Source organism: Papio anubis, unplaced genomic scaffold (genome assembly GCF_008728515.1).
Source record: "Papio anubis isolate 15944 unplaced genomic scaffold, Panubis1.0 scaffold1271, whole genome shotgun sequence".
In the NCBI taxonomy this organism is placed as follows: Eukaryota; Metazoa; Chordata; class Mammalia; order Primates; family Cercopithecidae; genus Papio; species Papio anubis.
In genome coordinates, this window is record NW_022161216.1 from 5,323 (window position 1) to 20,504 (window position 15,182).

Consider the following 15,182-nt stretch of genomic DNA (forward strand, 5'->3'; position numbering starts at 1 on the left):
TTGGTGGAAATATTCTGCATCTTGATTGGTGGAGGATTATTACACAGGGATGTGCATAACTAAACATTCACAAACATTTGATGAATGTTAGTGCACTTTACTGTATGTGTATTATACCTCAATACAAAAACCAAAGAGATATACTGACAGAACTAAATATGGTGACAACACAAATACTGTATCTTTCCTAATATCAAGACCACCTAGGTTTCCCAGACATTTCTTATCTATTTTGCTGAAGGTCTTTCAGTCTTTTGAATCAATTTGAATAAAGTAACCACAGGCTTGTGCTTTGCTGTTGAGCATCAGAAAGCACTCAATTCTCCTAATAATTTTATTTATGTATCAACCTATACCTATGAATGTTATAAAAAACGTGAGTTCAACTCCACTGGGTCTGCATAGATTTCTCCCTTCATTATTTATTACTTTTTCCAACAGCGAGAAATCTGGCTCTCATGATTCATGATCTATTATGTATTTTACCTATATACATTTGTTCAATCCAAATGCTCACATAAATTAGTTGAAGAATTGCTAACCCATACCCCTTGAGAAATAAATTTATTACCTACAGAATGGTATTTGTGTGCCATTCTTTTGCCTTTAGTCTTACAGTATCTACTCAAAATACTATTTTCAGAAATTATTTAGGTTAGTTATTTTCTTCCACATTAAAGACAGTGTCACTGTGTTTACATTATTCACTATAATATTGTTGGATGCATTTGTTACAGTTTCTATTTCTTTTGGGGTTCCACTCACATTCTAGTTATCTCACACAGTAAGATTTACTTTTTGTGGTATACAGGTCTATGGTACAGTTCTCACCAACCCTTTGATCTGTTTCCTATCTTTATAGTTTTGCTTCTACTCATATGTATTAATAATATAAATAAACTCACACAATATGTAGTCCTTTGGACTTAGTTTCTTTTATTTACCAAGACACGTTGAAGATTCATCCATGTTCTTGCATGAGTCAATATTTCATTTCTTTTTATTGCTGAGTAGTACTCAGTCATATGGATGAACCACAATGTCTTTAACCCTTCTCCAGTTGAAGGACATCTGGTCATTCCCAGGTTTCAGTAATTATGAATTAAGCTTCTGTAAACATTCACATGGAAATTTTTATGTGAACATAACCTTTATTTCTCTCGGCTAAATACGCAGGAGAGAGATTGATGAATCATATTGTAAGTGAAGTTTAACTTTATAAGAACTGCCAACCTGTTTTACAAAGTGCTGAGCATTTCTCTTGCCTATCACCAATGTATGAGAGTTCCAGTTGATGTGTAGCCTAACCAGTACTTGATATTCTCATATATTTGAACTTTATCCATTCTTACAGGTGAGTAGATGTAAGTTACTTAATATCTTGAGGTTTCAGTTTCTTTCTTTATAAGTTGGAAATTATAATACCTGCTTCATAAAGCAATATTATCCTTACTTGTTTTTAATCTTATCTCCTGTGAGTGAGCAAGAAAAGCAGAGATGTGGACTAATGGACCCCATCATTGTAAAGGATAGAGAATCACTCTAATCACTCTAGACAGCATGGAGATACAGATTGGATGTGACGAAAGAAAGAAAGAAAGAAAGAAAGAAAGAAAGAAAGAAAGAAAGAAAGAAAGAAAGAAAGAAAGAAAGAAAGAAAGAAAGAAAGAAAGAAAGAAAGAAGAAAGATAAAAAGGAAGAAAGAAAGATAAAAAGGAAGAAAAGCGTGATTAATGCCTTCTGAAGGAGGTCTTTTATTTTATTTTTATTTTTTATTTTTATTTTTTTGAGACAGAGTTTCACTCCGTCACTCAGGCTGGAGTGCAGTGGCGTGATCTATGCTCACTGCAACCTTGAAGGAGGTCTTTTCAGCAGATTCTACAGATGTGTTTTTGTACAGTAGTCAGGTGCAGTCTTTGTGAAAACCTTCCAAAAAATCCTATGAAGAAAGGGTTTTGGAGGAACAAGCCAAACATTTCAATTTGACACTAGAGTCAAATTGAAATTGTCAGTCCACCCCTTGTTTCTGTACATGGTGTCTCCCAGACAGAAAATATTGGAGAATCAGAGGATGACAGCCCCTCATGTGTGCTTAATAAAAGATACACTGGGAATAAAAGAGAAACAATCAGTGAGGGAAACCAAGAAATATCGGACCATACTCTCCTGAAATTTGGTAGAGAATCAAAATGAGATCCTAATTATACTGGTAAGGTGGTGTGTGTGTGTGTGTGTGTGTTTTCCTTCTTATGTGAATCATCTCTGGCAGCTGTTTTGATGGATGAAATCATTCCCCTCCTGGCAGTAAAGGTCATTTTTTGATCTTTCCAGAATTATTTATGAGGTCTTTTATAATTCATGTCTATTTTCAAGTGCTTGTGATTTTGTTGATTGGTATTATGTTTTACTTTGGCATGATTGTAGCAGAAATACACAGAAAATGTATGAAAGGAAAAAGAGAAAAGAAGGAAAACTTCTTGGGAGAAAGACCCACCTGCCCCCCACCCCCAATAAAAAGTAATAATTTGAGAGGATCAGTGTGCAAAAGGGCCAAGGCTATGACAGAAGAGGAGAAAATAATTTTTTACAATAATTTTAACATAACTGTTTTTGGCACAACTCTGAAATAGCCTTGGAAATGTTATAATGGATGAAAACAACTATTAAATAATTATGGTGCTCTTAGAAATTAACCTAAACATGTGTGTGCTCCCAGCCATATTTTTCTATATACATGTTATTTTGTTTTATAAGTGGCATACTACTATTTTGTATTTGACTTTGTTCATTTGATAAATTAAATTAACTCTTATGTCACAACATTTTCATCACAACAATTTTATGGCTACAAAATGTTTTATTAGAGGGGTGCAAAAACTTTATTTGACCATTTAGCTGACCAATATCACTTGATTTTAATGTTTAAAGTCTCCAATACAGTTGTATTTTTTATCCTCTCTTTCCCAGGAGAAAAATCTTTGTTAAGTACTGAGAAATAAAGTAATTAATCAAATCAGTGAACACCCTTTGAAATCTGTGGCTAACATTTCCCGGTAGTTAGACCAATGAACATGGCTACCAGAACTTGAATCATCAGCTTCATCTGGGCTTGGGGAATATAACTGCAGTCAGAAGAGTGAAAGAGAGACCATGCCTACATCTCTTCATGGGTCACCTTCCAGTTTCGTCTAAACTCCTCATTTTAAAAAGAGCTCTCTTCACTCAGTTCTCTGGAAAGGTGGTTACCGCACGCATAATCTTTATGCTATGTTGGACTGCATTGCATTGAAGCGGATGAGTTCTACAGAGGTGACTCTTCAGGGAGTTGGTCGTAAACTTCTTTTAAGTTTCGTGTACATAATGAAAAATGTTTAATTTTCAAATCTTCCACAATACAATTGAGCTAAAACCTTAAAGAAACTGCTTGGAAACCTCTGCTACTACCCAAACCGGGGTCCCAAACCCCCGGCGGCGGGGAATCAGTAACCTTCTGAGGCCTGTTAGGAACCTGGCCGCAGAGCAGGAAGTGAGCGGCAGGTGAGCATTATTGCCTGAGATTCTCCTCAGAGATCAGTATATATTAGATTCTCTACAGATTCGGCTTCATTGGTGAATCATGACAGCGAGGGATCTAGGCTGCTCGCCTCCAGAGAATCTAACTAATGCCTGATGATCTGAGGTAAACAGTTTCCCTCACGGTTAGGCGGATCCCTAAACCATCCCCCACCCTGCTCCGTGGAAAAATTGTCTTCCACAAAACTGGTCCCTGGTGCCAAAAATGTTGGGGACCACTGCACTGAAAGATGAACTCAGACTTTTTATATAAATATCTGTATCACAAATTGCTAAAATCCAATCACCCTAAGACAATCTCTTTCAATTCCTTTGAGACTCCTGTGTAGAAGAAACCGGTGAAGTTAAGTTCCCAGGAAATAAAACCAAACGCCCCAGGTCTTAAACAGAGTGATTTCTATATGCATTCCAAGCTGCCGTGGGGAGGAGTTTTGCCTGATATCCCCACAGACATTGTGGATCTATTTTCTGGCTCCTGCTCTTTGGGAGAGTAGGGATGATCTGCTCCTGAAGACCCAGGGCAAGATTTGGAGACAGGCAGAGGTGCTTGGGAGCACAGGTGCCCCAAGCAGAAGTGGTCCCCAAGACCAGTCTCAGTGGGATGTGCAGGAGCCACCTCTTCTCCAGGACTGGAGAACATCAGTCTTTCTGCTCTTCACTTCCACTCTTTCAATTAACATTATCAAAAACGGGATGTCCCCCAGGCCTTGCTGAGTACACTGTATTGTTCAAAGTAGCGAGAAATTGCAGCAATGCAGGAAGTCCCTCCTTTCTGTACATGCTGGTAATTGAGGAATTTGTACTATTTGTTGTCCATTCACCCTCTGTTTAAAAAGACAACTGGAAGATCATGACAAAATCAGAGTATTTAGTCCCCTGAGCCACGCGTATCCTCTCTACTTCTTTTCTTTTTTTTCCCTTTCTTCTGTCCATGTTTCCTTTCCATCTCCCTCTAACCTTTATCTTCTGTCTTTCTCTCTCTGTTTCTTCCCTTTCTTTAATTTTGTTTTCAAACAGAAAGTCCATTCCCTGCCTGCAGATACTTCTCTATCCTGTTGGATTTATTCTCTGGAAGCAGTCAGGGATATCTCAAACTCACGTGACAATTGCATCCATAAGACCAACACTGATGTGATGAGTAGCATCTCCCTCTCCTTCCTCTTCATCCAACTGCTCCTAAATGGGTTGCCTGGTATAAGCTTCTTCCAGATCAATAGAAATAGTTGTGGTCTATTTTGGAAAGCAGATGTGTGCATTTTGGAAAGAAAGGGGAGGTGACTGCAAGTTAAGGAAACCAATCAGACCATTTTGCCCACCTACTTCAGAGGACAGTCTATGTTTGCCGATGCTGCCCCCTTGTGGCTGGACTCAAACATTGCTCATTTGACAACAGATTCTTTTCTTAATAAAGTTGCTTTGTAATTTAGGTGGTATGTATGTGTGTCAAGGATTGGAAGGAAAGAGCTTACTGATAGTGACATTGTTCAAGGGGAAGTAATTTGCCTCTTAAAATGGAGTCTGTGATTTAAAACTAGGGCATCCAAAGAAAAGAGAAAGTTCCATTTTGTGGCTTCCATCGTCATTAAGAATCACCTTGTGCCATGTAGCACGTGCTTGTAAATGTGTTAATGGGACATATTAGGTCACAGACATTTTAATAAATGTGGGAGACACTTGTGATTTATTGTTAGACAACCCATTACCTCAAAACAGAAGATAAGAAATACATATTTCTCTTTTGTCACCCAGATTTCCCTGGTAAACTATCCAATTTAGAAATCATATCTACCAGCCCACTATGTTACTTTTACATATGCCAGCAGTGATGAGGGAAGACATTAATATAATTAGAAAAAAGTCTTATCTAACAGATAATCAATTTCTATAGGAAGGCTTCCATAAACAAAACACTTGGATAAAGTAGCTTTCTGTTCTGATCTGGCTGAGAAACATCTACAGTGTGTGGTGGAAAAGGTTGGAAGAAAAAAACAGAAAGTAACTTAAAAAAGCTGCGGGCTCCCACAGAACTTCAGCCACACTTATCGCACTGTTTATACCTGTATAACCACTGATTAATTATCTGAGTTAGCCTTTTTGTACCTTGAAGGTGTGAACTGTATCATCTTCAAGAAATGCACTGTCTTATGTGGCAGCTACAAACCACATGAGGATACTTAAATTTAAATTAAATACAATTTAAAATTTAATTTCTCATGCACACTAGCCACATTTCAAGTGCTGAGTATTCATATGTGGCTAGTGTCTATGCAGATGCAGAACATTTTTGCTATCTTTGAAAATTCTATTGGACAGTGCTGCTCTAGAATGTAGGGTCTATGAAAACAATGAATTTTGTTTCTGGTTTGCTGATGGATCACTAGTATAAACCTGATATGTGGTAAGCCCTCAATAAGTATTTGTCTATTATTCACCAACACGTCCTACTCTGATAGCTGGTAAATTGTGGATACTCTGGTGTTCGTTAAATGACAAAAAAAGTGTGTTTGTATATATATTGTGTCACAGTTTAAACTCAAAATTTTCCAAAAATATTAAAATATTTGAACCATATTCAATACCATATTCAAATGGTATTGGTTGACCATGTGCCCTTCTATAAAAACAATCAAGGTTTGGTTGTAGCTATTTAGAAATAGTACCTTTAGGAGATACTAGTTTCCTAGGGTTGTCGTAGCCAACAAACTTGGTGACTTGACAAAAATTTATTTTCTTTACAGCCCTAGAGGCTAGAAGTCTGAAATTAAGGTGTCAGCAGGGCCGTGCTCCCTCTGAACGCTCTAGGGGAGAATCCTTCCTCATCTCTTCCAGCCTCCGGTGGCTCCAGGCATCCCTTGGATGTGGCTGCATAACTGCAACCTCTACTGCTGTCTTTAGATGGCCTTCTCATCTGTGTGTTTCCTTTTTTTTTTTTTTTTTCTGAGACAGAGTCTCACTCTGTTACCCAGGCTGGAGTGCAATGGCTCACTGCAACCTCCGCCTCCCGGTTCCAAGCAATTCTCCTGCCTCAGCCTCCTGAGTAGTTGTGATTACAGATGTGCACCACCATACCTGGCTAATTTTTGTATTTTCAGTGAAGACAGAGTTTCACTATGTTGGCCAGGCTAGTCTCGAACTCCCACCTCAGTGATTCATCACCCCCGCCTCCCAAAGTGCTGTATTGGCATGAACCAATGTGTCTTCTCCCATCTGTGTGTTTCTTAAAAGAACAGCTGTCATTGGATTGAGGCCTACCTGAATAATCCAGGGGTAGATCTTATCTTATGATTCTTAACTCATTACATTTCAAGACCCTTTTTTCAAATAAGCCCACATTCACTATTTCTTAGGATTAGACATGGATTATTCTGTCATCATTCAACCCATGCAAGAAATCTATTGCTCTTAGTATATGTAAATGTATTAATCATGGAAATCTCACCAATTTGTGTAGGGTAAAAAGTGAATCAAAAAAGTGAATCAAAATCTGAATTACTGCATGAAATGGAAACAGACCAAGAAGCAGTTTTAGGATGTGCTGAAAAATGACAAATCTCGTGAATTAAGATAAATTTTTGAAATGCATGCCACTGGGATGCTTTTTTCCACCTTAGGAATACTGGATTTGGATCTCAAATTGAAGACAAAGTTAACAATTTTAAGGCAATAAGCACTCCTTCCCCATTCAAGAAGAGCAAGGAGTGTGGAAGGAGCACCTGTGTGGGCTTTAGAAATCCTCTTCTCTTCATCCAGGGCACTAGCACTGGTGCAGTTTACGTAGGAGGTATAAACCAAGACAGAGGAATCTCGCCCAGGTCAAGCTTGCCCTTTCCCAACTAGCAGCATGCCCTCTCTTGTAGCCTCTCTCTAGATCTTATGGTTGGGAGTGGAAATTTACTAAAGGAAGAGAAGGGAAGCTGGCCGTGCATTGGTTCAAGGAGTAAAAGAAATCTCTGCACTTTTAGACGGAATTCCTGCATTGCCTTGTAGGAAACATTTCCACTGAATATAAACATCTGATAGCTCTCAGTGGCAAATATTTTTGTCAAAACAACTGTAAGAGAGGATCAGATTTAAAAAAAATTATAATAAGATGTTACAAGTGTTGTTCTATGAAATCTCAGATAAAAAATAAAAAATGCTGCCTGAATAGGGCCATAAAAGGTGAGTAGACCTGTGTACATATTACAATGGGAAAAATATATTCTGGGAAAAGAGGACAGATTTAGGAAAGCCCTTAATATTCACATAAAGGGTTAGAATTTAAACATGCATATAAAATATATATGAAATATATATTATGTAAAAATATATTACATATATGAGAGAAGGATGGAAGATTAAAATAGAAGGTAAATGGGATTCTATAGATGGCCTTATATTTTTTTTTTTTGAGACGGAGTCTTGCTCTATCACCCAGGCTGAAGTGCAGTGGCATGATCTCAGCTCACTGCAAGCTCCACCTCCTGGGTTCAAGCAATTCTCCTGTCTCAGCCTCTCAAGTAGCTGGGGTTACAGGAGCGTGCCACCACGCCTGGCTAATTTTTGTATTTTTAATAGAGACAGGGTTTCACCATATTGGTCAGGCTGGTCTCGAACTCCTGACCTCAGGTGATCTGCCTGCCTCGGCCTCACGAAGTGCTGGGATTACAGATATGAGCCACCACGCCTGGCCAGCCTTGCATGTTTTAGTATAGAGTTTCAACTTTACAACTTCTAATGGTTCCTCACTACCCACAGGGAGGCAGGAAATGATCTCATGAGATACATTTTATAATGACTCTCGTTGCCATGTAGAAGTTAGATTCAAAGAGTTGAGACTAGAGGCAGGAAGACAACTAGGAAGCCATTGCAATCATCCAAGTGAGAGATGCTGAATGCCAGAATTAGGAAACCAGTAAGTAATATAGAAATAAAGAAACGGATATGAGCAGTATTTGGAAGTTCAAACTGACATGACCTTGACAATTACTGGACTATCAAGGTCGTGTGTTATGTTTCATTAGGACTCTGATACGTATCTGGCATAGGAGCATGTTGCCAGATTAGCTCTTGTGGGAGTTAGTATCCAAGGTGCCCCAAATCCATAGCACGATATTCATGCCCTTGTGTAGTTCCCTTCTCTGTTGAGTCTGGGCTGGCTCCATTGTTAGTTTTAGTCTCATTTACAGAGGCCCTTGCACTTTTCCAAATGCGTCCACATTCATGGTTCTTATGTGTGCATGAGAATGCAGTAGAAATAATATTGTGGCAGTTCTGGCCTAAACATTAAAAATGCCTGGCACCTTCCACTTTTGTAATATTGGAAGCCCTGAGCCACCAGGTAAGTTGTACCCTATAGAGATCTTGAGGAGAGACCACATGCAGAGGCCATGTGTAATGAAAGCCCTGAGAATAGTTGGGATGAGAGATGAGCCCAGCCTTCCACATTCCCACCAAAGCTCCAGATGCGGCAGTGAGCTCCAGGGGTTCTAGTCAGGCAAGCCCCCAGAGGACCCTAGCTGCAGTCAACATCACAAGGAGCAGAAGTGTCATGAGATAGAAAAATGGCACTTGCTTAAGTGAGTTGTAGAATAGTTTGTTATTCAGCAAGCCACAAAAGCTCTGGAGTGCAATGAAAAATAGTCTTTTTGAGAACTTGTGAAATCAACAATAAAAATGTACTGCTTCCTCCGTCTGATCTCTGCTAGTCTCTAATAGCTTGACCTGAAGCATCTGCCGGTTTCACCAAACTTCTTTTCAAAAGCCATCCTTGTGCTTCTGTACCGGCATAGAAGACCTGGTGGCAATGATCAGAGGTAACAAGAGCTCTGTGCTACCACAGCACAGGAGCACGTGGCTGATTGATCAGGTTGGGCCCTGCAATCAACAGAGATCTGTGTCTCTCATTTAACATGATTTTTATATTTCACTCACTCTTCTCATTCCATGTGGCTAAACTAACAAAATTTACAAGAACATGACTGTCTGTGTCTCTACAAATAATCAGAATTTAACACATTCTTTTCAATTTCAGATCAGTTTTGGAATCCAAAGAGACTGAAAATTTTGGTACATGTTTATTTGGTTACTTACAGCTTTCATAAAGATAGGGATATTTTTGTAAGGACCGTGCACTACAGATTTACATTTTTCTGGATGGTGTGGGTGGGATGATCTCTATCTCATCGTGGCTTAATGCAGGCAGAGTTCTCAAGGAAGCTGGACTCATAGGCTGGTTTCAAGCAGCGTCATTCCACACTGAAGTGTGGTATAGATGAATGTAATTAATTTGTATGCGTCTTTGACATGCAGGAGACTGTGAGGCATTGTGTTGCAGCCACACACAAATCAGTCAGGCATTCATCTTTTATTTTACCCAAGCCTTTTGATTCTACCAATTTAGAGTTAGTTCAAGCCTCAAGATCATTGCTGGAGATATTAGAAATTCTTCCATTGATCTTTATGCCATTAATAATGGAGAGATGGTTTGGGAACTGGTTCCACTACCAGCTGGAACAGTGATCAGTCTTCTTTTGTGTAGTTCTTCTCCAGCAACACTAGTGTACAATGAACCATAGCTTCTCTGCACTCAGTCCTGTGCTATACCCTTCCGATTCCATATATGTTCAAATAGTATTACAAATTTAGCCACTTCCAATCCGATAGTCAAATAGATTCATTACCACCTTGTGAATAAATTTTGAAAAACTATTTCTCTCTCTATGTGTATATCTCTAAAAGGGTCCAGTCTGAAAGATTTGTATACACTCCATCATTAATCTCAAAATGTATCAGCTTTTTTCCTAAATATGTGATAATAACAACAATGAGATTTTTAAAAAACATAAATCCAGAAAAGAGAGAGAAAGTGCAATAGCAGCATATTAGGAAACTGGACAGGAGCTGGATAAATAATTATTAATGTAGCTGTTCAGAGAAAGTTGAAATTCTAGCGTTTAGATGAGGAAGCCCAGAAACAAGTTACTTCATCTTAACAACCCCCAAGAAAGCTCGGAATTATACGCCTCTAGAGTACCAATGGGACCTTAAACTGGTGGGTTGTCTGGAAACCTGCAAAAGGAGCAGAGCACCAAACACTCAGCCTGCTGAATACACCTGGAAATTACAAATGAAGAGACTTCGATAATAGAGTTCAGTGACTCTTCCAATATCATAATCGTGGTACAACTGGGGGATAGACCACGTTAATAGTGAAACTCCTTCATCAGTGCTCCTTTATAATATTATGAGTGATATTTAAAGATGAAAATAGCCACATGTGAGAAGAAATAAAAATACAAATGTTCCTGTAGGGGGAAAGTTGAACTAAAGCAAAACCAAAATCCCCAATGGATTAAAGGAGGCAGCATCACCTGTTCTGGTATTAAACATGTGTATTTCCATGCCAGGTGTGTGAGGAAGGGGCATGCCGACATGCTCCATTTGTGCTGTGATAAAATATAATAGAAGAATTTGTTTTCAGGACATAGCAACAATGAGGGGATAAATGTTACTGTTATTTACTCAGATTATTTTAGATAGATTTGAGTAACTATTGGGTTCTTTCAGAATCATGCCAAAAGAGATCATGCCAATGAGTCCAAAGAATCATGCCAATGGGTCTGACTCCATGACGTGGTTAATGTGTTGTTGGGAGCTGGGGTTAGTATTGTTTAGTAACAGCCCAGTTACCAGGGCATGTGTTACGCTTCATTAGCACTCTGACATCTGTCTGTCATAAGGAATATGTTTACTTAATTAGTTCTTGTGGTAGTTAGCTATGATCACTAGCATGCTTATTTTTCCATGTTAGCATAATCCTCTTGAAAACAAAATCTGTAATTCAACGGATTTGTCTTTTCCATCCTACTCATGGTTCTTTGCCAATGCTGGTAATAGTGCAACACCAGACACAGGTTTGCGTATGGGCTGCAGGTGCCTGAACAGCACTGTGCAAAGGCACAGAGGTATGTGGCTGAGTCTTCAGGCTGGGATCCTTTGATGTACAAATAGCTGTAACCCTCCTTGGTATTAAGAGTGACACTTACTCGTCCTTTCTTCTTTTCATCCCCATTTAAAGTCATTACAAACAAGGCCTTGGGGATTTTTGCAGTTTCCCATCTGTACCAGTGCAAGGCATAAAAATTGCTGGAAGGGAAGCTGCAGGTGAAGTTGGTGCTGTCTCCCTCCTGAACATGCAGTGACTGGGGACTTTGTTCCACGTTCAGGATGCTGCTCACGCCTGTTTTATTAAAAAGAGTCAGACATAGAAATAGGTCTCTCTACAGAGTTTGCATTTTCTTCACACATCCCCCAGATAAAACCTAGAGTGTCTGACTGCATCCTCCTCTTTCCTCATCATCACCCCAGACTAAGAACGTCTCCTGTAACTCCTGGACTTACAGTCAAGATGAAGCCAGAGGATTAGTAATGGGGCTGCCAAAGGATTCTTCTCCATGTTTCCAGCTCACGTACCCTCAGCAGAAAAACGTTTTGCAGTCAAAATCTGTGGAAATATTCTGCTTCAGAAAACAGGATTCTGCATCTGGTTGCCTAGCCAATCAGAGACCAGCTCCTATAAATGTCCTTGAAACACTCTGCCCTATTTTCAGTTTCCTGTGGTTCACAAAGAGGGGTCGAAGTAACTGCTTTCTTCAGGCCAACTTCATAAACTTTGAGGAAATCCCCCATGAGTCTGGAACACAAAGATAATTGACAACCTTTCAGAAGTGCGCTGCCTAACTGTGGACCGCTACTATTCAAATTCAGAGGGAGTTACAAGTGGGATGGCAATTTGTGGCAGGAAAAGCACTTTTCTTTGAATCTTCAAACATTGAAAAACAACTTTTGAATCCCCCTCAAATTATAAATGTGTGCACATCTAAACTACCTTTTTCTTTATCTACATTATTTAACAAGAAAGTCACGCAATAGAGACATTACTGTTTCCAATTTACAAACATAAAATAACCCAAAGCTCAAGGAGATTGAATAATTCACTCAAGGAGATTGAATAATTCACTCAAGGTCAATTACCTAAGTGGCATATTAAGAATTAGAACATATATCTGTCTAGCTCTAGACTTTATAATATTTGGAATCTGATATGCCACCTACATTTGTGATGCACTATGAATGTTTTACATGTTAGATATGCTCTAAAAATAATGGAAGTCTAATTTGTGGATATTCTTTATAATGGCTAAAAAATGAGAACAACCCAAATGTCCATCAGCTGGTGAATGAATAAGCAAAATGCAGCATATTCATACAAGATATGAATGATAATTGACAACAAAAATAAATCAAGAATAAATAAATAAAATAAATAAGCAAAAATGAAATAAATAAAATAAAACATCTAATATGTGCTACAACACAGATGAGTCTCAAAAACACTGTTTTAAGAAAAAGAAGCCAGACACAAAAGATTACGTATTGAGTGATTCCATTTATATGAAATGTTCAGAAAAGGAATATTATCTATAAAGACATAAGCTGGTTGTCTGGGGCCAGAGTTGGGTTAGAGATTAACTATAGTTTGGCATGAGGGATCTTTCCAGAGTGTTGAAAAGTATTTACAAATAGATTATGGTAATGGTTTCATAAATCAGTTATTAATTAAAAATCATTGAACCATACATTCAAAATGGATGAATTTATGGAATGTAAACATACTCCAATAAACTTGTTTAAAAGTAAATAAGAATCGTGCTGTCTTGCTTCTGTCACAGTCCAGATATAATGTTAGTTTGATTCAATATACATGTAGTTTTTAAACAGTAATTTTTGTGCTTTGAATTTTCCTAGGAGCTCTGAGGAATTAAAAATTACAAAGCTATAGCCTCATCTACGGGAGAGGAAAAGAAAGAAAAAAAATTACAAAGCAACATTCCCTGTTTGCTGTGAGCCCAAAATATAATTGGAGAAGTAAGATACATCCAAGGAAAATTTAATAGTATAAGAGAGCATTAATTAATTTTTTCAGAATATAAATTCAACCTCTAGGTATTTTGTGTATGAAGTGAACCTTTCCAGTGAACAACTGAAATAAGCAAAGGAAACAGCATGGGGTTTGTAGTAATATCAGGGGACAGCACTTTCCACATACATTTAAATCATGTTCTAAAAAATTAGAACAGGATTAGAAAGTATCTCAATGGTTAACTTCTAGCTTTCCTTCCCAGGAAAGGAGATAAAGGTATGGGTAGTAAAGGAAATCCTGGAAGCCTCAGTAACGACTCCTAGTTCAGAAGCATGAGGACTAGAGTTAGGGATGGTTGCTAGACAAAAAAGCCATTCTTTTTTTTTTTTTTTTAATTATACTTTAAGTTCTGGGGTACATGTGCAGAATGTCCAGTTTTGTTACATAGGTATATACATGCCCTGGTGATTTGCTGCACCCGTCAACCTGTCACCTACATAAGGTATTTCTCCTAATGTTATCCCTTCCCTAGTCCCCCAGCCCCCGACAGACCCCAGTGTGTGATGTTCCCCTCCCTGTGTCCATGTGTTCTCATTGTTCAACTCCCACTGACGAGTGAGAACATGCAGTGTTTGGTTTTCTGGTCTTGTGATAGTTTGCTGAGAATGATGGTTTCAAGCCTCATTCATGTCCCTGTCGAGGACATAAACTCATACTTTTTTATGGCTGCATAGTATTCCACGGTGTATATGTGCCACATTTTCTTAATCCAGTCTATCACTGATGGACATTTGGGTTGGTTCTAAGTCTTTGCTGTAGACAAACAAGACATTCTAATCAAGGTAGTTTCTTCTCCAGATCACAGCATTCAGATAACTTCATCTTAGGCAAGTGAAGGCATAGCCACAATCACTCAGAAAGCCTACATGCTGTGGAGCTCATTTCTGGGGAGAATACTGATCCACTGATAAATTCACCCACATCTTGGAGGAGCAGTGTCCAGACCAAGAAGGGCATACGTCTAACGGCAGCGAGAATTCCTCTATCTATAATAGTAGGACAGACTCCTACAAGGTAGAGCCACACATTTGACCTGAGGTAAAGGCCAAGCCTGTTGGCAACTAAATACGGCCTTACAGGGAAAGTAAACAGTGAGATTCTCTTTCTGGAAGAGTGCATGATCCTAGTTTCCTTCCTCCCCACTTTGGCCGCAGGACAACTCAACTAGTAATATCAAGCTTTATCATTCTTAACAGCCTAATATATCAAGGGAGGATTCTAAATTCACTCACCCTGATAGTAAAGGGAAACAAGGTCAATTTACTTTCTCTGTTTTGAGCAAATAGTAGGCCTGTATATCTACTCTAATGTAAGGAGTGTGTGTGTGTGCACAGAATTTTTTAAAACATAGAAATATATACATATACATGAGTCCTCTGAAAAACTTTTGCAACATAAAAGATAAGATGCATGCACTACAGAGAAAAATGCCTCAAAGTTTTTTCCACCTCATCTCCCCAGTGAGTAAAGCGAGGGATTGATAGATAAAATTTTTAGTAAGATTATTTATTAATTCCCCAAAAGTGTAAAAGTAAACCAATGTAGATAAACCAAAGCTAGTATTCAACTATTTAGCACTTACATATTTAAATATTACATTAAGAAAGTTATGGGATCGAAATCTTGACAATTCTGGATAAATAAC

At 38.4% G+C, this 15,182-nt stretch overlaps 1 gene segment (V, D, J or C); it reads right to left on the reverse strand.

Annotated features, from left to right (window-relative positions):
* Positions 1 to 8,758: 8,758 nt before the first annotated feature.
* Positions 8,759 to 12,878, reverse strand: LOC101013712. The segment is given in 2 exon segments: positions 8,759 to 11,794; positions 11,956 to 12,878. Coding segments are annotated over 2 exon segments (501 nt in total).
* Positions 12,879 to 15,182: the final 2,304 nt, after the last annotated feature.